The sequence below is a fragment of the Hemiscyllium ocellatum genome, chromosome 4 (assembly GCF_020745735.1).
Source record: "Hemiscyllium ocellatum isolate sHemOce1 chromosome 4, sHemOce1.pat.X.cur, whole genome shotgun sequence".
Classification (NCBI taxonomy): Eukaryota; Metazoa; Chordata; class Chondrichthyes; order Orectolobiformes; family Hemiscylliidae; genus Hemiscyllium; species Hemiscyllium ocellatum.
Window position 1 is genome coordinate 85,977,614 of NC_083404.1, and position 25,693 is coordinate 86,003,306.

The 25,693-nt window shown below is 38.6% G+C and overlaps 1 protein-coding gene across 1 annotated transcript in view; it reads right to left on the reverse strand.

Annotated features, from left to right (window-relative positions):
* Positions 1-5,089: 5,089 nt before the first annotated feature.
* The window catches only part of kcnk9 (potassium channel, subfamily K, member 9), a 51,921-nt gene continuing 31,317 nt past the window's right edge, over positions 5,090-25,693 (reverse strand). Inside the window, exon 2 of the mRNA XM_060824371.1 lies at positions 5,090-5,931. Within this exon, the coding sequence (XP_060680354.1) occupies positions 5,090-5,931 (842 nt within the window). The remainder of the gene's footprint in view (positions 5,932-25,693) is intronic.

The window sequence follows — 25,693 nt, forward strand, 5'->3', positions numbered from 1 at the left end:
TTACGGTGAAATGTTGGAACAACAAGCCCAAAAAATCTCAATACCCATGAATATTGGGTAGCAGGTACAAGGGGAGAAAAACAACAGGGGCTCTACTGGAGTACAGAAAGTGCAGACAAAAATTTAAGAAAGCAATTAGGTCAGCAAAGATGGGGCATGAATAAACACTGGTGGGCAAGGTTAAGGAGAATTCCAGGATATTTTGTAAGTATATTAAGGGAACGAGGATAACCAAGGAAATAGTAGGATCTGTTAGGGACCAAGAGAATAATCTATGCATGGAGCCAGCGGACATTGGTAGGGTGTTAAATAAGGACTTCATGTCAGTCTTTACTTTGGAGAAGGAAGGTATACATACAGAATTCAAGAAGAGAGATTGTGATTTTCTTGAGCAGATGGACATAGGGAATGAGGAGTTATTGGAGCTTTGGCAAGCTTAAAAATCTCCAGTTCCACATAAGTTGTTTTCCAGTCTGCTGAGGGAACAGAGAGAGAAAATTGCAGGAGCTTTGACCCAATTTTTTAAATTCTTCTCTAGTCACATGGGTAGTACCCTGAGGACTAAAATACAGCTAATGTTGTTCCACTTCTCAAATTGTGGCCGAGCTAAACCGGGGAATTACACTAATCAGTATCACACCAGTGGGAGGGAAACTATTAGAGGTAATTATTATGGAGTTAATTAATCTGCATTTGGAAAGGCAAGGTTTGATCAGAGATAGTCAATATGGTTTTGTTAGAAAGAGGTCATGCCAAACGAATTTGGTTGAATTTTTCAACGAGGTGATCAGATATTTCAATGAGGTTTGTGCTGTTGCTTAAGTTTATAGGCCTTATAATCCAAGGTCCCACATGGGAGACTGATAAAGAAGATAAATGGAATCCAGAGTAACTTGGGAAGTTGGATCTAAAATTAGCTTAGGAGACAGAGGCTGGTAGTTGAAGGATGTTTGTGACTCAAGGCCAGTTTCCAGTCACATGCCACAGGGATCAGTGTTGGGTCACTTATTGTTCAAGATATATAAATACTACAGAAGAAACAAAGCAAGGGACATTCAGTAAATTTGTGGATGACATGAAGATTGGTTAGGTGGTTGACAGTGAAGGAGAAAGTATTAGGTTATAGAAGAACATATTGATCAGATGGTCAGATCAGTGTAAAATGGAATTAACCCTGATAAGTGTGAGCTGATGCACTTTAGACGAAGTGGAAAGACAAGGGAGTTCTCATTGAATGGCAAGACACTTAGAAGCTCAGAGGAACTGAGCAATCTTGTGTGTTTGTTCCACAGATCCCTGAAGGCTGTAGGACACATTATTATGGTTATTACGAAGGCATATGTGACAATTGCTTGGGATGGTAGTTGAGGCAGGAATCCTCACAACCTATAAAAAGTACTTGAATGAGCACTTGAAGTGTCATAACATTCAAGGTTATGGGCCAAGTGCTGGAAAGGGGAACTAGTGTAGTAGTTTAGAGTAATTTCTTTCATTCATGCAGACTCAAAAGGATGAAGGGCCCTTTCTGTACTATGTAATTCTATGAGAGTACACTTTTCCAAGATAATGCAATGATTGCTTTCCCTCTTATCTGAGGTAGATAGTACAGGGCATTGTTAATGGCCCAGTCACACTGATCTCCTTCCCATCCATCCACCACCTAAACCCACTCCTGATCTCTTCTCCAGAAAATTTCAATCATCCTCTCTCCAGGACTATACAACATTTCAACCTTCCTCTTGCTTGCTCAACATCCCCATCAAGTTTTACTCCTCAACTAGTTCTGGCCTCCAGTGTAAAATTGGGAGAGCTGCCTCACAAACTAGTCAAGCAATAGTGCATAGTGGCAGCAGTGTATCAACCACAAGATGCACAACAGTAACTGACCAAGACTCCTTCCAAACCAGCAACTTCCATCATTAGAAGGACAAGGCAGCATTCTTTCACTGTTAATGGGTGAAAATCCTGGAAGTCCCTATCTAATGTTATTGTGAATGTTCCTAGACCCCAAGAACCTCAGTGGTTTAAGAAGGCAGTTCCTTATCACCTTTTTCGTGGCAATGGCCCAGTGGTATTATCACTAACTTGTAGTCTAGAGACCCAGGTAATGTTCTGGGTTTGAATCCCACCATGCCAAATTGGTGGAATTTGAATTCAATAAAAATCTGGAATTAAAGCCTAATAATGACCATTGTCAATTGTCAAGAAAAAAAAACATCTGGAGTTCACTGATGCCCTTTAGGGTAGGAAATTGCTGCCCCTCTCTGGTCTGACCTATATGTGACTCCATTGACTCGCAACTGCTGCCTGGGCAATTTGTGTGGACATAGCCAAAGATACCCGTCTCCCATGAACAAATGAAAAACACTAACTTTACGTCTCAAACTGCCTAGGTTTGTTACTTAAGTATCAATCAAAGCATAATTTGATAATACAAATGGAATTCAAGATTTTAAATGAACACAATATGTAATATGGCCCTGACCTTCTGCAGACTTTGTCACTGTTGTTGTGCCCGCGATTGTAATTTTGCATAAACCTACCTTCACTGAATATCTCTCCAATGAAGTTATGGTAATTGAGTAAGAACCTGCAGCAATTCAGGGCAATATACCTTCATAAAAATCATACTTCAGTATATATCAGTCCAACTCTCTCTGTTCTGTATCTCCACAACACTGACAACCGTCCTTGGACTGAGCATCCTCGCATTGACCATTCCATCTTCTTATTTGGCAACACCAGAGAGATTGACTAGTGATGATTGTGTTCACTGTCAGGATATTTTAACAGAGGTGTTAACACATTCATTTTAACCGTTTAATGCCTCCATTAAAATAGCAGACAGAAGTATTAGACAGTCAGGTATTCAACCACTGACATCACAAATGCCAAAAATGTTTAGCTCAAAATGGGAAAGATGAAGATACATTTTTAAATGAAATTATTTTACATACAGGATAGGGAAGTTATGAAATAGAAGGCTGTGGTATATTTAAACTCATTTGACCAGGTACTAGTGAAGGAAATGAGTAATAGAGATAAGAGATAGATTTGTGGATAATATTTCATAATCTTTCAGAATGATTTGAAGCTTTTTGACCAATAGGGCTCAGCTGTACATTGGGCCATCAAAGGAATAATATAAGGTTAATTTATTGAAGCACAGACAGCAGTAAATAATAGAAAGGTGTATAGTAATATCTGAAGTTCATCATTTCAAATCTTTTATGAAACAAATCTTTGATGTAGTATATGATGGCTGATTAGATTAAGAAATGTGACTTAATATCTTTAGGCCATTACTATGAACTGTAAGTGTATGGCAATCTATGTATGTTACAATAAGCTTAGAAATCTAATTGCAATCAATCCTTTGTGCAAATGAAGCTAACAGAGGTTCACTTTGACTTCATTGTGAGGCCCTTATTGATTGTATTATGTTATTGCACTCAGGTGGAGAAGAAAATGCAGATTTTCTCTAAAACCAGCTGTCACTAGTCACCTATTGTTAAACAATTAAACAAAAACATTATGTAACGCATTAATAATTTTAAATATCAAACTCTCTAGACTGGTTTCATTTGGTGACACCAATGCTGCTACTATATTGCATAGAAGGGTGGGTTCAGCATGAGAACAGTTTATTGTTACCAACATGTGTATTTGTCCAGCATAGTAAGTTTTTATTTAATTAACTATAAGTCTGATTTGGAAAATGTTGTGAATGTCACTTTGCACATAAGAGTTGTCAAAAATGTAATTTTTATTGCATGCAAAATATTTGGCATTTATAACATCTCTTTATACGTAAATTCATCCGTTAAATCTTCTCTGTACATTTTCATTCAAATTTGAATATATTATGTATTCATAAATCTCTATAGATGTCTGTACTTCTGTACAAAATATGACCACTGAAGTTAGCTTCTGTGATACAAATTTACATGATTTTCCCCTAACCATGTACATTTGTTATAAAAGCAACAATGTACATTTTGAAACGTGCCATATTTTAATGAAAAATATAGAAAAGTGCATTATTTTACAACACTGCAGTAATTGTAAAGACAATGTAAAATATATACATGTTAGTGCAATCATTACAAAAAAGAAGCAACCCCATTAATTACATTTTGTACATGAGCATAAAAGCTTCCTTGAGTTGTAAACATTTTGTTACAGCTTCCTGTCACTTGAATTATGTCATAGAACAGCAAAAAAAAATGGTTTTTGGAAATAACAGTTAAAATCACTTAAACTGTTAGATCTTCTGAAGAGGAAAATCTTTTTTGTTGCTGATTTTCTAGACTTTTTGTCCTTATCCAGGCATTCACAAACTAATTCCATGTCATGCCAATTATAACTGCACTTAAGTTATGAAATGCAACCTAGCCATTCATTTTTACTCTTCTTCCCTCTGTCAAAATAACCACAGAAGCCAAGAAAGAACAAATGGCCAGAATTGCTGCAAAAGCATAAATACTATTCATAAATCAATAAATATGAATCGTTTTATTAATTTTGTTGCTAATTAATTTATGTTCTCAAGTAAGTTATAATGCATACCAGTTGTACAAAGCGCATGCAGTTAAACTGGCATGCTAAAATTATCTTTCAGCATTTTACAATCCAGTAATAAAGAGCCAGCTGTTGAAAGTACAATGGCACATCCAGTATACCAACTGCTTCATTTACTAATGCGCATGCTGTTTTGGCAATAGGATTTGGGTTCTTCTGTTTGTCAGATTTGAAACTCAGTTAAATGATTTTACAAAATTAATACCTGATGCATTGTATGCCACACACATCCCCACTTTCACCAATAACACTTCCTCATTCTAACAGTTTACAATCACTTCCAAGCAGAATACTGCCAATAATACCAGTCCTCTTGCTTAAGTAGTTCCAATGGATGCCCAGCATTTTGCTTGTTCCTAAAATTCCATTTGCCGTCGGTAAGGCATATTGTCGCTGATGTAGAGCTTTTATTAACCATGCTTCATGCTTGGTTTCTGAGTCCCAGAGAAAGATTACTGTATTTTCCTCATCTTCTCCAGCACGCTCAAAAACAATGAAAAAAAATATTTCAAATAGACTTTCTCCTTCTCATGAGCCTGTGGTTCTCGTTGAAGCTGTGTAAACCCGGTGACACAGAGCTCACGGGGGATGGGAACAGACTGTTCTTCAATGTGCTTGGTGAAATCTCTTCTATCTTGTAAGATACAGAGTGAAAGTACTGGGGATTAAGTTGAGAGCTGAACGAATTCTGGTGCGATACCACCTGATTGGTGTATTCGTGAGACCTGTAGCACATGCAGGAACAAACAGACTGCAAATCTGTCACTTCGGTTTTGTACCGCTGACGGCCTTGTTGGGGATCCTCCTGGATGTGAATAATCATGCTGTTCCTATTCCCTGCCAAAGAAGCTCTCTCTTCGGCATCCCGTCGCTCATCTTCACTGTTCATGGTCAAAAACCTGAGAACCACCAGGTTGAGGAAAGCTCCAATAACCGTCAAACCCACTAAAATATACATAAAGCTAAAGGCTACATACAGTGGTCTTTTCTGCAGAGCCTTATCTTTTTGGAGGGCAACAAAATCTCCAAACCCTATTGTAGTCAATGTAATGAAGCAGTAGTAATATGCATGAAAAAAGTTCCAGTCTTCATAATGTGCAAAGGCAGCTGCTCCAATGCACAGGGTGCCCATGCAAGAGAAGAATCCCACGGTCACCATGTTCTCCATAGACACGTCTGTGCTTTTCATGCCGAGGCATTTCTTTATTCTTTTCAAAAGGTATTTGACAAATGTGTTCATCCGTTCTCCCAGACTCTGGAACATAACTAGGGTCAGTGGTATTCCCAGCACAGCATAAAACATGCAAAAAGCTTTACCTGCATCAGTGTCTGGAGCAGCATGGCCATATCCTGCAAAGCAAAAAGAAGCACTCATCAATCAAATTGCTGCCAGAATCTGCAAGTATTTATCAAAAATACGCAGGATAATAAGTATCCTCCCTTTCTGACTGAGTTTTCTATTTGAAAATATTTAACATTATTATTTCACATTGCCCTTTGGCATCTAAAACAGATATTTTGCTATCTACCTTGTAACTTGTTTGCTTTTAAAAATAGTTAAAATGTACACACAATCATCACAGAGAAACATGGGGTTGGGCAATGCTCAGATATATCTTTCATTAAAGCAGGAAATAACAAAAGTTGTTCATTAAAGTAAGAGAAGCAGAGTCACATTGTTTCTCTCAGATGCTGCCAAACCCATTGCAGTTGTCCAGAATTTTGTTTTGCTTTTTATCTATAATTTCTAAATAAGTTCATCAATTTTGAATGGCAATGGCAAAAGAAAACATAGAATTATTGTAAGTTGAAGCAATCCAGTGTTATGAAGATGTGGGTGTACTGTCCCTTTAAGAGAGTTAAAAGCTGGCAGGGCTATTAGACAGCACCAAGTGTTCTCAGTAAGGTAACAATGTAACAATTGGTCAAAAGCTAACTTAGCTGGTTGCCTGGAAACAACAAAACAGATTCAAATTAGGCCAATCAGTTTAAATTATACCCTGAAAAATACCAAATTCCAAACAAGTTTGAATTGATTATACCGAGAATCTTGAAAGCCAATGACACAATCTGATGCTTTGGGAGTATTAGTCCAGGGAAAATCAAACAGTTGAGAGGAGAACTGCCCAGCTACCATCATGTAAAAAGACAATATCACGATACTTTTAAACATGTACTCTTCAATCCTTATAAATATATAACTGAATTGCCAATATTTGAACTGGGATTTCTATATGGCAGAGATAAAAATAGCCTCCAATTATACTTTCATTCAGTCTGCAATTCAAATATATGTGGCAGAAAATGCTAAACCAAAAATATTTCTGCTTCTAAACTCTGGTGCCAATTCTGGGTTAAATGTAACCTATGAACTTGTAATAAGGTGAGAGAGAAATTTATTTCTGTTTTGTCTTGTTTGGTTATTCCAAACAATAGCAAAATTGAACAGGTTTTGATAGAAGTATATTTTGAAGTTAGATCCTCTACAGTGAACAAAGGTTATACAAGTTCTAATAATACTAGAACAACCATGCCAGAATACATTGATTGTTAGAGAGTCAACCTGTCCCATTCTACTAATTAAAACAGAAAGTCTAGTTGGTGTGTGGGATGGGAGAGGGAATACACAGTAAAATCTGCATTAGGAATTCCTTAAATGAAGACAAAGTTACTTTGAAGAAGTTTGAGTCCTTCACTTTGTGGGATTCCAACATCGAAAAGTAATACACTGGCCAGAAATTTCCTGAAAAGATTTGTTATAAATACAGCATGAAGCAACTATATTTGAAAGCTGTATCTTGGACAGTTGCATTTTACTGATATGCTAGTTTTTAAATGATTATTTGTATCACTCGTTAGTTATATGTGCCAAAGTCCCAGTTACAGCCCAGGAACAGGCCCCTCGGCCCTCCAAACCTGAGTCAATCCAAATCGACTGTCTAAGCCTGTCGCCCAATTCCTAAGCATCTGTATCCCTCTGCTCCCCACCTACTCATGCATCTGTCCAGCTGCATCTTAAATTAATCGACCATGCCTGCCTCTATCACCTCTGCTGGCAATGCATTCAAGACACCCACCATCCTCTGTGTAAAGTAACTCATGGACATGGATAATCCTGTTCAAATATCCAGAGAATGCAGGTTTTTCTGTAGTTGTACTGAATGAGCATACATTTCTTCCAAAGGTTTACATGCAACAGGACTTGTAGTCACATTTGCTGGTGTTTTTTTTCTAATTTCTCCATGCTGAGACCTGCACTGCATGTTGTAAATCTTTTGAATGTTTTTATTCAGAATGTTTAACTTCAGAATCTGTAACAAGAGAAAATGTTACACTATTGCATTTTCTTAGATATGCAATGCTTAAAATGTGCTTAAGTGATTGTGATAGTTTCAAACTTTATTGTTCATCACATTAGTAAGATAAACTAGGAACTTAAGCAATGAAAGGCACCTATATTCTGCACTTTCCCTTGAGAAACAATTGCTTACACACCTGTCTGCCTACGTTTTACCATTTTGAAATTGTACCAATGAGATTTCTGAGGAAAGTTTGGCATAATTTGATTTCTTCGACCTCAGCATAATTGCTGCATGAGACAATGAAGGAAATTCACAGCCATTAGGTAGCTGTTCATCTGATTGGTGTTTGAGGGATCCTCATCTGTGTGAACTAGCTGCAGAATTTGTCTACATAACAATTAAAAACTTAGCCATTAGTTTTACTACATCAACAGCTTTTAATAAATCAACATTACCATTGCAGATATTCTACTTCACATGAAGTCAATGTTTGAAATATTTAAAGAAATGTCAGGAGCTTGAGTGGGCGGCACAGTGGCACAGTGGTTAGCACTGCTGCCTCACAGCGCCTGAGACCTGGGTTCAATTCCCGCCTCAGGCGACTGACTGTGTGGAGTTTGCATGTTCTCCCCGTGTCTGTGTGGGTTTCTTCCGGGTGCTCCGGTTTCCTCCCACAGTCCAAAGATGTGCGGGTTAGGCGAATTGGCCATGCTAAATTGCCCATAGTGTTAGGTTAGGGGTATGGGTGGGTTGCGCTTCGGTGGGTTGGTGTGGACTTGTTGGGCCGAAGGGCCTGTTTCCACACTGTAAGTAATCTAAAAATCACTCTTTATCTTTCAGCAAGATAAGTTTTCCCTCCTCATATCTGTCAAAATAAATATAGAATGAGATTCTACCATTTGCTAAACATTTTTTATTTGTAATAGGAATGTAGAGCAGAATCTTCCAGGCCCGATGAGACAAAGAAAGAAGCAAGCCGCCTGGAAAATTAAGTGGGTTATTTTCAGGACAGACCCCTAAAGCCTTGCCACCTCTGTCCCAAGTAATTTCTGGGCAGGAAGGTCAATGGCCTATCTTCCTCTCCAGTCTTCACTCAAGTCCCTTAAGTGGTCAACTGATGATCATTAATTGTGAAATCACTCCAAGAGGGCCTGTATCCTGTCACCAAGTCATCTTTTTATTTGTGCATGGAAAGTCCTTTACAATGATTCAACTTTCTCAGTACCAGCTCTCAGAGTGAACAGGATATCTGACATTCTTATTTTTATCTGTCAGCCAGGGTTTCTTGATTGGGGATGTTAATCTGGACTGATCAGATCCACCTGGCTGACCTCATTGATATAACTACAAATTGAGTTGTAATTTTTTTTATCCATTTGAGGGCACCGCTGGCTAAACCAGCATTCATTACTCTTGGTAAATCGTCCAGAGGGTGGATGAGAGACAAACACGTTAGTGTAGGTCTAGCGTCATATGTTGGCCATATCAGGTAAGGATGGCACTTTCCTTCACTAAAAGGACATTAGTGAACCGGATGGTATTTTTTTCCTGACAATCAGCCATCATTAGACCCACTTTTTTAAAAAATTCAAATTCTACCATGGACATGAAATCTGTGCTGTTGACAATGGGATCCAAAACTGAATGCACAGAACATTACCTTGCTCTTGGGATTAATAGTCTTGTGATAGTAGATAGTTAGTTGTTAATTATAAATCTGAGACAGATATGTTTTTGTTAACAAAGGTATTCAGAGATATGGTCCAAAGGTAGGCATACGGAGTTGTATCAGAGATTAAGTATGATCTCATTGAACAGTGGAACAGACTCAAGGTTCCAGTGTTCCTATCACACTTTTAGGTTGTCAGGTCCCCAGAATGATCACGACTCCAGCCAAGATAAATGGTGCAGCCCTCAACCTGCACTACAAATGTCCATGCCCTTAAATGTGCACTAAGATGTGGCAACAGGGTGATCTCTGATTTCTATGGTGCCCCTCCAACTATGAACTCATTTTGTGTGACTACCCTAAAGCAATGCCTACCTTTGGCCCAAGTTGTTCCTCCACCTGAGAGCCCACAGGCTCCTCATGGCACTGCCAAGTTCTGAAGATGTTGGCTTGAGCGGCCAGCAGATGAGTCAGACATGACATTTTATCATAAGGTCTTCAGCTGGGAGGAAGACCTGCCACTGTTGACCCAAGCACTTGGTGGTCACTATATATGGTAGCCTTCTAAGAGTCAATAAAGATGTCTCGGATCTTTTGCAGGCAGCACACCAAACATCTGCCTAACTCAAAAGATTCTGCTCATAAAAACAGGCATCGGTAATTCAGCTGCTCAAATCTGTTCTATCATTTGAAGAGATCCTGACTATTCTTCTACTCAATTTCATTAGCATGCTTTCCACATGCACTTTGTCAAGGCTTTTCAGGATGTCAGAGAGGGTTTGCCAGACCAATATCTAGAATGGGTAAGTCGTCTTATGAAGAATTGAACAGCCATGCATCTGCTACAGTCTAAAATAAGTGGTAACTTGATTGAAACATAAAATTCTGAAGGGCCTTAACAGGTTGCACATAGAAATCATTCTTCTTCTTGTAGAAGAATCTGTAACTAGAATTCACTGTTTAAACATAACATAGAGATAAGAATTACAATTTTTCCTCATCAGCCATAAGTCTTTGGAACTCTGTTCCACAAAATGGTACAAGCAGCGTCTTTGAATATTTTTAAGGCAGAAATTATTGATAAGCAAGGGATGATCAGCTGGACAGGAATGTGGAATAATCAGAGCAGCCATGACCTTACTGAATGGCAGAGCAGGCTTGAGAGGCAGAGTGATCTCCTGCTGTTTCTAATTTGTATATTCAAAAGACAGGCAGGTAATTGGTCGACTTGGTTTTGTCCAGCTAAAAATGGTTGTCTTCAAACAAATTGATTGGTAGTTTATAAATCCTTCCAATAAGCCTATGGCGGGCAGGAATGTTTTCTGTTTTGCCAGAACCATGTGGTAACTGCAGAACAATACACTCCTGTATCAAACAATGCCACATGAGATCTTTCCAAGTGCAAGTATCATCCTCATTCCAAGGGACAACCATATGCATTCATAGAAGGATTGCACTTAAGTAACGTAAATAGCAAAGAAGGTAAATTGTCTCAAATTGCAATATGTTTGTAGTCCAGTAAGAAAGATGACAATGACAGATCTAGTTCTATGAAATTAATTAGAGAACTTTTTAATATAAAGGAATGATGAGCATCTAGAAATTAATAAACAAAATATAAATAGGAAATGGGCCAGTAAACTCAGTCATTTGGACAGCTAGCATATTGTTCAGATTAACATCAACAGCACATTGCGGCTAAGGTAGATTTAAGATTTGCCACATCATATAGCTAAAGTGGAATGCAGATACTTTGGATGACACTTCAGACAATCAGCCAAAACCCTGGAGCAGATGAATAAGCAATACAATTAGGTTCGAGATAAAAATTGAAAATAAAATTTGGAAAGAGACAGTTTTAATGAGAAATGTTGAATTTATTTTGATAAAGCATTGGCGGGTAAGGTAGTGATTAAACTATGGGAGGCTGTCAAACAGGAAATACTTGCTGTACAGATCAAATGTATTTCCAAATGGAGCAATGAAATCTGCAACTTTAAATTCTCATTCATTTTTGAAATGATAATCAAGGTGTGGTTGACGGTGTGGAGGTGGATGGAGAGAGAGAGAGATTCAGGTGGTAAAGCCATACCAAACAGTCTATTCTTGTCTTGATTTATTTGAAATGAAACAAAAATGGAGATCATCCAGATTAAGAAATAGAAGTTATATCTCGATAATCAGGCAGTCTCAGGGCCATCAACTGTCAAGAAATTTGACACCATCCAGGAGAAAGCAGCTTACTGGATTGATACCCCATCCATCATATTTAGTAATCACTTCCTTCACCACCAACACAGAGTGATGTAACTTACCGAAGCACCTTCAATATCACCTTCCAAACCTACAATTTCTACCCCATAGAAGGAGAATGGTAACTGATGCATGGGAACACCAGCACCTGCAATTTTGCCTCCAAGCCACACGCCATCTTCACTTCAAAATATACTTGCCTTTCATTCACAGTCGCTTGGTCAAAGTTATGGAATGACAGTACTGTCGATGTCTGTACTTCCTAAGGATGGCAGCAATTCAAAAAGGAGGCTCAATTATTTCCAAATTATGATATTAGAGATATGTGGGTACACATGTCAAGAAAAGAATCAACAGATTTGGTTTCTTTCTGTGTTGGGATGGGGAGCTCTCAGGGTGCCTATAACCATGAGTCCCTTCATGTTTCTGGTTTGTTTCAATGGCTGTGCACCTTGCAAAGATGGTTTTTGGGAGACCAGGGCTAACATTCACAACTATGGCTGATGACTCCATTACAGAATGAGGTTAAATGTAGATACAATGCAATCCATTCTTTGATCCTGGCCATCATGGAACAGACAATAGGTTTGCTGAAGAGGGGTTTCTAATATTTGGATCAGTTTGGAGTGGGAGCATTGCATTGTGGCTCAAACAAAGTGTGCTGCATAATCCTAGCATTCTGTGCTCTGCACAAATGGACAAGGAATGAGAGGTAGTGATGGACTCTGAATAACTGAGAGAGCAGAAGTAGTATCCTAAGAAGGAAGATGAGTACACTGGAGGAACAATACCTTCTGTGTGATAAAGCACTTCAACGTCAATTGTAGCAAGCCAGACAGGACTCAATTGACAACGCGTTCCAATAGAAGTGAGCTAGATGCAATGATCACACATTTAATGTAAACCTATGTGTCTCAAAAGGCAAGCAATCTCCTTCTGTGTCCAGTGGTGAACACAGATTTGTTTGTATATTCTCCTTTTTTGTTGCTGATCAAAAGTGAGAGTTTTTAACCATTTGATGGTTTTCCTTTATGTGACAGCCCCACATTGAATAGTGAGAAGGTGTGAGGCTCCACTACCTATTTGGAAAGGAGGAGCACTCCCTTAGTATCATGCCATTTTTGAATCCTGTCTAAGGATGTGTATGGTGCACAGATTGGTATTACATTGCAACCAATTTACAAAAGTGAACTTCCAATGAAGCGACAGCATTTGTTTTTGGTTCCCCTCCACCCTGTACAGAGTGAAGGGCAACTTCCGGCTGGCAACATTTCACTGATTTCATGGCTGGGTTTTAAAAATAGTGCCAGCATCAGAGATCCTGGAAGGTTTTGGCAGCAACAGGACTTCCATCTCTGAGAGAGAAGATTGAATGAGTGAAGTATCATCGAGGCATGGTGCATAGGAATAAGGAAATAGTGTGAGAAATCTCACTAGGCCTCAGGGAGACAAACCTTCCATGAAACATGCCAAGATTGAGATTTGGCCAATTTCTGGTTAAATTTAGCCATAATATTTAACCCTCTAAATAATCCCAAACATAGACACACATGCATATTTCAGAAAAAGGCAAAATAAAACTCAGCAGAATGGCTTCTGAAAAAAAAACCACTTTGACCAATGGATTATTCTTGAATGAACAGAGTGTAGCATGTCTTGACATTTGTCACACGTTCCAGCATATGTGGTCAAGTTACTGATCATGTACAGATCTTCTGCAATCTTGAAGACAGATCTTGCTTAAGAAATTTAAGATGTGAAGATCCTGCAATCCCTCTTTTAGAAGAATGAAAAGTTACACCCTGTACTCAACAGAAGGGTTGTCTTTTCAGAAATAGGTGTGATGAGCTGAGCAGCTGTTCCTCAGGTGAATCTTGTCCCTCAATCTAAGACACACATAACTTGAACATCACCAAACTGATATCGATTCAAGCAACTCCAGCAGGAGTCTATAGCAAAGCAAGCAGTTATCATGAGTAACATGATTCTTTTTTTACTTGTTCATGGGATATAGGTGTTGCTGGATGCATCACATTTATTACCCGTGAGATAAAAACAATGACTGCAGACGCTGGAAACCAGATTCTGGATCAGTGGTGCTGGAAGAGCACAGCAGTTCAGGCAGCATCCAAAGTGCAGCAAAATCAACATTTTGGGCAAAAGCCTTCATTTATTACCCATGTCTATTTGCACTGGGGAAAGTAGAAAATTCTTGACTGGATTTTTTGGTGACTATCTTACATTAATTGGCCTTAGATAATTAGCCCCACCCCCCCCACATCCCCACTCACTGACTACTCACTCTATCAAAGTCTTCCATAAATTTGCAAATCTCTCCTTCAAATATCATTACAGCCTTCACGTTCCTCCACACCTGCACAGGTTTCTAGGGTTTGGAATCAATGATCATTGAGAACTTGTGCATTGATGGAGTCCAACCCTTTGCTCATGATGGGGTTAGCTGTTATGACATGACACTCTCAATGCCAAGTGTACAGGCTATAGGAAAGCCAGCTATGATGGCGAAACCTACTGCAGCACTGATCTCGTCACAGGAAATGAAGCAGTTTAATCAGGCACAAATCAGTTACAGTCATAATACACTAATGGATCAAGGGTTGTGAGATCCCACTCAGTCCGCATTGGCCTCTTGGAGGTAGCCAGCTGTTTAAAGTTTTAGCATAGCTGTCTCCTTGACAGTCATTGGGAAAGGATAGACCCCCCACCCCTTCATACCACAGGCCCTAATCCAGCAGTCGCCATAGTTTTGTGGCATTTCCCCAGGATGTCCTCGGTCTGCAGTGACACTGCACCTCATTCAGCCAGAGGAAACAGCATTGAGGATGATAGACTCTGGGTATCCCACACATCCTGAGGGGACATTCAGCTGTAACTCCTTCATAGAGTTAATGGATGTTGTCTTTTCCCTTGATTAGAAGATTCAAGACCGGGGGCACGCTTTTAAGGTGAGAGGAGAGAGAATTTAAAAAGAGATAAGAGACAAAATTTTTACACAGAGGGTGGGTTCACGAGTGAAATAAACTCTAAGGAAGTGGTGGATGTGGGTACATTTACAATGTTTAAAAGACATTGGGACAAAAATATGAATATGAAAGGCTTGGAGGGATATGGGCCAGGGTAGGTGGGTGAGCTAGTTTAGTTTGGGAGTATTTTTGGCATGGACTGGTTGGACCGAAGGGTCTGTTTCCGTGCTATATGACTCCATGATTCTATGTGAATGTTTTCGGCTCATGCTTGGGGTTGCTTCTGGCACCTCTGTTCTTCCTCAGTTTCTCTGTGCCTTTGTTGCACTGCAGCAACAGTGAACTAACCTGACTATGGCTGGATCCATTGGTTATGCTTTCAATAAACCTATGTAGCAATTATAAGAAGCAGAATAGATCCTTAATAATGAGTAGTCAGCATTCATGTCACCCACAAATGATGATTTAATATACTCCTCCATACAGTCGGACGTGGAACACTCCAACAGAGAGGACTGTGGAATGCCTCAATATGGACTTTTGAAATAGATACCTTATTACAGTGAACACAGCACAATCTATATCATACACATACTGTAGAAGATTGTAAGTGTTGTATGAGTATTGAAATCATGACCCCCCCCCTCCCTTTCTGTTCCCTACATCACCCAGGAAAGGCAGAATTGCATACAGCAACGTGTTAGCAAATACTTACAGTTCAAGGTGAGAGGGAATCAGCTTCAGGTCCTTGTACAGCTTATGAAGTCTTGGAGTATCTTTGTGAATAGTGGCCTGCAGGTGCTACTTTTAAGGTCGCCTGTGATTACTTCTGCTTCACAGAGATGACTATCTTCAATCTGCAATGACCAATGACATGGTCAAGGTTGCTTATGGCCAGGAATAGTATCTGACTCAGTTGGACACTGAATGAATTTCACATACAGGGTGCTATTTTAACAGCTGACTTCAACCTATACTGTGCAAGTGCCTGATTAATGTAGTTGCCCCTTTAAGTGTGTCACATCACTCACAAGTGGAGCATCCATGCTCAGAGACACCATCACTTTCCTCAGGGCAATTATTGAGCAGCAAATTGGCAATAAAACATTAGCCTCACCAGTAATGCTCACAGTAATGCTTGGAAATCACTATCTCCCAAGTTGACCCACCATTTTCAATATTACCAAGTTGCATGAATATCAACACCTAATTCAGCCAAGCTATCCCTCCACTTTAACAGACACAGACTGAATTTTAAGTGGTGCTAGCCAACCACAATATTGATCTTGCGATAATATATTCAGCCACTCAAAGCCTGGTTAGTTCTGAAATGACTGGCAGCACAAGGTTGACATTGCATTTAACAAGCAAGAATTTATCACTGACTAGCATTCCACACCTAATTTTTGAGATCCATCAACTTAAGTTTCCAAGAATTATGGCCTTCACCTTTACAGCTGAAGAATATGCTAATAGTCACTGTTTAGGTTATACATACAATTAAGGATAGATTGGTATATGTATACAAGGACAGTACTTTATCAAAATCATAAAAGCCAATGTCTTCTAGGCAAGAAGGAAGCTGATATTTGATTTGGAGTGAATTCTAAAAAAACAGTTTTTTTTTAATGCTCCAGAAATTTATCAAGTGCAAACCACAATATGTGGTTAATTAAAAGAAAAAATGTTTTTCTTCCCCTATGTCATAATACGAAGACATGACATGCTAAAGATATCAATGGCAAAATTAATTTAGAACTCTTCTTGCTTAATATTGTTCTGTATACTGTCCAATTTCAAAATTGATCGCAAGTTACTGTTATAATAATATTTATCTTTCAAGTGGGATGAAACTGGACACCATTTATTTATGCAGAAACAGAAGAGAAAGAATATACGCTTAATATTATTGAACAGGATTGTATAGATGGCAAGTACTTCAATCTGTTGTAATGTTGCTTCAAAATAAACATATCAAATCACGTAAATAAAGAGGTCATTTTTCTTTGTAGTTCAATTTAATTGCACTCACTGCCAATATATGCACTATATTTTATCGTAATGTTTCTTGTAAGTGCAATGGCAATTCAGGTTCAATACATTGTGGTCTGCAATTTAACTAACAGCCTGATCTGATGTAATCAAAAATCTGTGTCCATTTCCCACATGTATATCATCAACATAGTTGTCACAGCAAGAGAGTTTTCAAGTTGAACCATGATCCAAGTAATGTGGCACATTTTACAGATAATATGTTATTCTGAATTGGTTGCAGTGGTGTAAATGCACCATGTCTGCAGCTGCACTGTGTCTTATTCTGTAGCACATGACCAGCGGATAAGGAAGTCTCAAGACCTGACAGATCCACTGAAGCAAGAGAAAGAAAGAGCAGTGTTGAAGTGAAATAAAATGACAAGGCAAAAAGCTAGACAGTTCCAGATATAAATAAGGAAAAATGAGAAGTGTCAATACTTTTAAAAGTAAGGCTCAACTTAAAATACAAAGTAAAAGGAATATTGTAGAAAAGTATTTGGGACCATGGAAAGTTTTTTTCCTCTTACCAACTAAACTAAAAAACATTGTTGTGCTTGTTTAGAAGGTAGCTACCACACTCAAGCATTACTAGCCAATATACAGAAAAAAAATTACCTTAAAAGTTCAGTCTCTAAATTAGAAATAATTCAAATATTTGATGGTTTTTCTTGGTTTGGATTTTGAGATCATTTGAACCAAACTAAAAACAAAAGGATAAAATAAGACCTTTACAATAGAAATGCAAAGCTAGCAAAATTAGAAAAGGAGCAAAATCTAAACAGTATTTTTATATGAGAAATACTTGAAGACTAGCTGCCTTTTACCAAGCCAAATAATGGGCAAGATTTCACCCTCCGCTAAGTCAAAATATTTCAGATTTTAAGCTGAAATTTCTATTTTTAAATCTGTTCACTTAAAAAAACAGAAATGATCCTTCCTTCACTGCCTTAAAAGGATTATTTCTGATGTTTACAAATACAAATTCAGACCTCATTACATTTTGTTCATGAGGTGAGGAAAGAATTTCTTCACCATTATCTTTGACCTTCATTTACAACAGTTATTCCCTTGTGAGGTCTCTAGACTGTTTAAATAGAACTTGCAGTATAGAAACAAGATATTTGTTCCAAGTTCCATATGGAATTTTTGTCTTCTGTACATAGATTTGTAAAATTCTTACATAAAGTATTATAGTATCAGAAACAACTTGAATGGCTTGAGTTCACAGACATCATATTTTTTAATGTCTATCTATAAATACCATTTTCCTAAGAAATAAGGTATGCAAACAGATGACTTTATCACTTTGTTTGTTACTAAAATCCTATATAAATCAATTCTGTCATAACTCTCCTACACCTTTCTAATCGTCTCTCTGAGTAAAACAAAAATCATTTTGTTCTATGGTACACAGTGGAACTGCGAATGACATATAACTGACAATGAAGTCAGATCACCTGTTGCCAATTACTAATTCAGCACCATGTTCACATTATAAATATTACAAGCTAGCCATCAATTTGCTTAAGATACCAATCTAGTCAAGGGATTTAAATGGCTTGTCAATTGTTTCACTTTATTGCATTCTCTTAACTGTTCCTTTGGGTCCGTTGTCTTATTCAGCAACAGGTGATTTGGATCATTCCCACAATTTTAACATAAAGATATTTAATTGAGATTACTGACTGATTGCATGTTATTTTAACTTATTTCCCAAATCCAATGAATTATTAATGCTTAAAACAAATTATACAGCACCTCTTACAAATGCAATTTGTACCAAGGGAGTATTCTTAAAATTAATGAGTTTGTGAACTATGTCAGCATTTATTGCCCAGCCCCAACAGTGAACTCTATTGCTGTAGGTGTCACATGTAGGCCAGACCAGTTTACGATGGTAGATTTATTTCTATGGATAATTACATCATTTTTGACTATATATCATAGCAAAGTTATGCCTAAAGAGGTTGCAGCCATATCTTTATACTGGATAAAATGCTATTAATTGACAAACAAACAAACAATGATTGATTGTTTACAATAATGGCAATGGAAGTCCAGAACAAAAGTTATGCACTTTGAAACCATGGGATTGATTTTAACTCTCAGATAAAAGGTAAACCAGCAAGCACTTTGTATATTCAAATATGATACTTGGGAAGTCTACCTAGTTCACTTTAATGATTAGGCCTCATTTACATTCTGTAGAATATTTTTTCACCCAAGTTAAGTGGGAATGATGAAGAAGTAGGCCAAAGAATGAAATTAACACCAAGGACCCAAGGAACTAATCTCCAACATTCGGTAAGTAAGATCCAGAGGCAGTGATGTGAAGGAAATCAAAGAACTATGGTTTCACTCCAAGCCCCAGAGAAACATTTCTGATTTTCCTTGGCCAAATGGAAATAATTTTGTTTCAAAAATCAACCTTGCTGGATCATCTCTGATCCTAATTCTGTTTGTGGCAGGTTTGGTCCAATAAGGAAACTGTACGATTTCCTCACATAGAGAAGGAAAACCAGAAAAACTTGCAAGTAACACAGACTGATCTGACACATCTTGTATACTTCAAAATGGAGTGCCAGTATGACCAGTACATTCATTTTGATGTGTTACCATTTTACTGATATGCAAGTGTTGAGTTAATGTTGACTTAATTGGAACCCAATCTGTAAATTTAAACCAGGACAAATATAGGAACTCTCACAGTCAGAGAGAAATAGAAGAGCAAACCAGTAGGCACATTTCAAAGAAGTGTAAAATTAATAGGGTAGTGATAGGGGAGAATTTTATAATTTCCCCAACATTAACTGGAATAGTCAAAGTATGAAAGCTTTAAAGAGAGCAGAATTCTTAATATGCATCCAGGGGAGCTTTTCATATCAATATGTAAAAGGCTTTACAAGTGTGGGGATGATCCTAGACTTAATGTTAGGTAATAAAGCCAGGACATAGTTGAATTATCATTGGGAGAGCAATTTTCAGACAGTGATTGTAATTTAATTAGATTCATGATTCTTGTGCAAAAGAACAAGGATTGGTCTAAAATCAAAGTTCTCAACTAGGGTAAGGCCAATTTCAATATGATCAGATATAATTTGGTCAAAGTGTACTGGGAGTAGATAATATTAGGAAAGTCTGTGACAGAGCAGAGGGAGATACAGAGTTGACAATTCCAAAGCAGAAAGGGTGGGACCAATAAATCCAGTGAACCCTGGATATCGAGGGATGTACAGGATTGGATAAAGAGAAAAAGAGACGCTTGTGGCTGATACCAAAGCTCAAAACAGCAGAAACGTTAGAGGAGTATAGAATGCGCAAAAGGAAACTTAATAAGGAAATTAAGAGAGCATAAAAATGGGGCATAAGAGGATAATGACAAATAAAATAAAGGAAAATCCAATGTTATTTTTCATTCATGTTAAGAATAAAGGATAATAAGAATAGAGTTCGTGAAGGATCACAAAGATAATTAGTGTGTGAAGCTGGAGGACATGGGTAGAAATCTAAAAGAATAGCATGGTGGTCCAGTGGTTAGCACTGCTGCCTCACAGTGCCAGGAGAACCGGGTTTGATTCCAGCAGGCAACTGCCTATGTGGAGTTTGCACATTCTCACCACATTTGGGTGGGTTTCCTCTGGATTCTCCGGTTTTCTCCCACAGTCCAAAAATGTGCAGGTTAGGTCAATTGGCCATATTAAATTGCCCATAGTGTTCAGGAATGTGTAGTTTAGTTGCATTAGCCATGGGAAATGCAGAGTAATAGGTAAGGGAATGGGTCTGGGTGGGTTACCTTTCGGAGGGTTGGTGTGGACTTGTTGCGCCACATGGCTTGTTTCCACACTATAGGGATTCTATCAAATTCTTCTATGAATACTTTGTCTCAGCGCTCACTAGTAAGAGAGATGATGTCAGGGAGAAGGACTGCAAGACAATTAAAGAAATTAGAATAATTAGCAAAGAGGTGATCTGAATGATCTGGCAGACTTAATAATAGATAAATCTCCAGAACTGGATGAAATATATTCCAAATTTTGACTGAGGCAAGGGAAGAAATAACAAAAGTGCTGGCAACTATTTTCAATTCCTCTTTGGACACAAGAGAGATGCTGGAGGTCTGAATGACAGCCAATATACTACCATTCTTCAAAAAATGAGGAAGGGATAAACCAGAAAATTACAAGCCAGTGAGTCTGACCTGGAAAAGTACTGGGAAAGCTTTTGGAAGCTATTCTAAGGGACAGAATTAGTCTATATTTAAAGAGGCAGGGATTAACCAGGAACAGTCAGCATGGTTTTGTTTAGGGAAGGCCACGTCTGACTAATTTTTCAGAGGTGACTAGTTGTATGGACGAGTGCAATAAATTTCACATAGTCCACTCGGACTTCAGCAATGCTTTTGAGAAGGTCCCCCATGGGAAACTAATAGCAAAAGTAAGAGCCCATGGGATCCAAGTAAATTTAGCTACTTGGATTAAGAATTGGCTGACTAGCAGGAAGCAGAGGGTGATGGTCAAGACATACCTTTGTGACTGGAAGCCTGTATCCAATCGAGTTCCACAGGGATCAGTTTGATTGATTGATTTATTGTCACGTGTACCGAGGTACAGTGAAAAGCTTTGTTTATGAGCAGTACAGGCAGATCGTAGTGAGCAAGGATGTGTAGCTCAAAAAGACTTAGACTGAGACATATAGGTTACATTGCACAGGGTGTGCCCTAAGTGAGGTCAGTGTTAGCAAGATCAGCATTGTTTGAGGGGAGAGAGTCTATTCGCCAGTCTAATAACAGACGGGAAGAAGCTGTTCCAGAACCCGCTGGTATATGTGTTCAGGCTTCTATATCTTCTGCCTGACAGAAGAGGTTGTAAGAGATCATTACTGGGGTGTGATCAGTCTTTGATGATTTTGGCAGCCTTTCCATGGCAGTAAGCCATGTAAATAGAGACCATGGATGAAAGGTTGGCTTTCCTGATGGTCTGGGCTGTGCATACCATCTGTGGTTTTTTTGTGATCCTGGGCAGAGCAGTTGCTATATCAAGCTTTTATGCACCCAGAAAGTGTGCATCTCAATGGTGCATCTGTAGAAGCTGGTGAGCATCCTTATGGACATGCCAAATTTCCTGAGCCACCTGAGGAAGAAGAGCAATGTTGTCCCTTCTCGACTGTTGCGTCTTCGTGGGAAGTCCAGGAGAGATTGTCAGTTATCGTCACTCTTAGGAACTTGACATTCGCCACCCTCTCAACCTCCGTTCCATTAATGTAGATGGGGGCACATTCTCCTCCTTTCTTGCTGAATTCAATTATCTGTTCTTTGGTTTTGCTGACGTTGAGGGAGAGGATGTTATCATTGCACCACATCACCAAGTCCTCCATCTCCCTTCTGTTATTTGATTTGTCATTGTTAGATATCTGTCCCACTATGGTGGTGTCATCAGCGAACTTGTAGATGGTTTCATTTGGAATTTGGCAACACAGATATGGGTGTATAGAGAGTACTGTAGGGGGCTGAGGACACATTCTTGGGGGACTCCAGTGTTCTGTGTCATTGTGGATGAGGTGCAATTACCTTTCTTCACTGATTGTTGTCTGTGGGTCAGAAAGCTGAGGATCCAGTTGCAAAGGGCAGAACTGAAACCAAGGTAATGGAGTTTTGTGATCAGTCTGGAGGGGATAATGGTGTTGAAGGTGGAGCGGTAGTCAATGAACAGGAGTCTGACGGAGGTGACCGTGTTGTCCAGATGTTCCAAGGATGAGTGCAGGGCTTGGGATAAGCATCTGCTGTGAACTTGTTACATCAGCAGGAAAATTGTAGGGGATCAAGGCAGGCAGAGAGGCCAGAGTTGATGTGGGCCATGACCAGCCTTTTGAAGCATTTTATGATTATGGAGGTCAGAGCCACTTGGTGGTTGTCATTAAGACACATTGCATGTGTTTTTTTTAGGTACAGGAATATTGGTGGTCTTCTTGAAGCTGGTGGGGACTTTGGCTTGGAGGAGGGAGAGGTTGAAGATGTCAGTGAATACCTTCACCAGTTGGTATGCACAGGATCTGAGTGCTTGGCTGGGGACACCGTCCAGGCCTGGTGCTTTCCTTGGGTTGACTACCAAGAAGACCAATCTGATGGCTGCAGCAGTGACCAAGCGAATGGTTGTGTCTGGGGTTGTCGGGCATGCATCATCATGCCACTGGCATTCTGTTATTTTGCTCTCCTTCATTTTTATTCCATAATGTTGTTTTGGCCTTGCCATAGGCAGCAGGAGTCTGTTTGGGCCTCTAACTTGGTCTGGTACTGCATCTTGGCATCCCTGATAGCTTTTCAGAGGTCATATCTGGATTTCCTGTATTGGTCTGGGTCATCTGATTTGAATCTTGCAAGTTTTGGGACTCTTGCTGTTTATCATATATATAAATGATTTATACATGAATGCAGGTGAGCTGATCAATAAGTTCATATCAGATAATACAAAACTTGTTGGGCTGGTAAATAAGGAGAAATATAGCCTCAGATTGCAGGAAGATATAGACAGGATGGTCAGATGGACTGAGCAGTGACAAATGGAATTCAATCAGATGAGTGTAAGGTGATGCACTTGGCCAGGACAAATAAGGCAAGGGAACACATGATAACTGTGTGACCCCAGGAAGCACCAAGGATCAAAGGCTCTTGGTGTGCACGTCCACAGACCCCTAACGTAGTGGGATTGTTAGATAATGTGTTAGAAGGCATATGGGATAACATACCTTTATTAGTTGAAACATAGAGTTTCAGGGCAGGGACAATATGCTGGAACCATATAAAACATCTGTTAGGCCACAGCTGGAGTATTGTATGTACTTCTGGAATCTACATTTAACAATGCATGTGATTGCACTGGGGAGGGTGCAGATTTACTAGAATGTTGCTTGGGCTACAGAGTTTATTATGAAGGAAGATTGGATAGACTGGGATTGTTTTCCTTGGAGAAGAGGAGACTTTCAAGAGATATAATTGACATGTATAAAATTGTGAAGGCCATAGATAGGATGGAGAGGAAGGAACCTTTTCCCTTGGTGGAGGGGTCAATGATCAGGGGCATAGATTTAAGGTAAGAGGCAGGTGGTTTAGAGGATGTGAGGAATAATGTTTTATTCCAGACGGTAATGGGAATCTGGAACTCACTGCCTCTAAGGATAGTACAGACAGAAACCCTCATAACATCTAAGGAATATTTGGATGTACACTTGTACACAAGGCTCTGGGCCAAGTGCTGGAAAATGGGATTAGAATAGTAAGGTTCTTGTGTTTGACTGGCACTAGCTCAATGGGCCAAAGGGCCTTCTTCTGTGCTGTAAGCTGCTATGATTCTATGATATTACTCGCTCCCAATATATTCCCTTAGCATCTTCAGTTTAAATTCCAGTCTGTAGGATCTGGGCATGAAAAGCCATGGTAATATTCCTATTCTATTCTAATTGTTTAAAAATTGGGCAGAAAGGTTGAAATTTGTCCACCCATAACTCTTATTACCTTTCCTTTAAAATTACAGAATTTTCACAGTGCAAAATGAGGCAGTTTAGTAAATAACATTATTTAAGGTACCATACACACAAAAATGTCATTACCATACACTTAAAGTGCTCTTAAAATGACATACTCACACTGCTATATACAGATAATTATATTATTATGCATTTAGAACAAGTAAGTGTCATAAAAAAGAATAAGAGAAAAGTCTTGACTTAAAAATAAACAAACCTACACAGTTAAATGAATCAGTAATTGAGGCTCTCTTTTGAAGTATACAATTACTCATGATTGTTTTCATCAGTTAATGTAACTTGGATTTCAAAAGGTAATACCCAGTTGCCAATTTTAACTCATTTTTAAATACCTATTAATACACTGGAGTGCTAGCTTTAACAGAAGGCTACTTTAGTTATCTTTTGAAAGCTGAGGGAAGTGCATTTCACCAAAACTAAAATATTTTGCAAAGCCTCAATAGTTCCTTAATCACCTTACAAAGTACAGTTGAGTTTTGCTCACTAGGGGATAACCTGATTATTTTCAGAAAGTTTATTCCAATGTAATGGCCTATTTAATTGACTTCAACAATATTTCTAAATGAACAGGTTCTATAATTGTTTATGAACCACAGTTAAGGATTAAAGGAGATGACATGACTGACAAGAAAATCTTGATTATCACAGCTACTCTGTGACTAAAATTACTTGCTATCCACAATGTTTTTCAATGATTTGAGTTACACGTATCACATTACATGCCATGGCTGAGAAACCTACTTCAGGCCAACTTATAATAGCTTCAAATATATTGTTGCTAGGCTACGCTACATTAGAATCTGGATGGTATCAGTTTTTTTTACTTTAACACCAAACACTGATTTGAGTAAAGTGGCAAGTTTTGTTACAGTGAAAAAAAAGCATTGTATAAATTTATCACAACTTCTTGTATGCGAAGGCCCTATTTATAAAACCTAAAAGATGTTTCCAAGTTATGGTTTTACTTATCCTCTGTCAGGTTTTCAGGAATTGTGTACTTTCATCCTTTGCTACCTCCGCTCCTCTAAATATATCAGTGCCTTTCCATAACTGCTTTTTCCTTTTAAAATGCATTGCCTCACCATATTAAATAGCATCTACCACCAATCTATTCATTCTAATTTATCTATGACTTCCTAAAATCTGCTACCACCTTTCTCACACTAAATTTGCAACATTTGTGTTGTTCCCAGATTTCAATATGCACTTCCCAATCCAAAGGTATATTGAAGACCTAAGTGATGGCTGCATTAAACCCAAAATTACATTACATCTAACTCTTGTCCAGTTCCTAGGGCTAGGTTTCAGTTTATGATTGATATATGTGAACT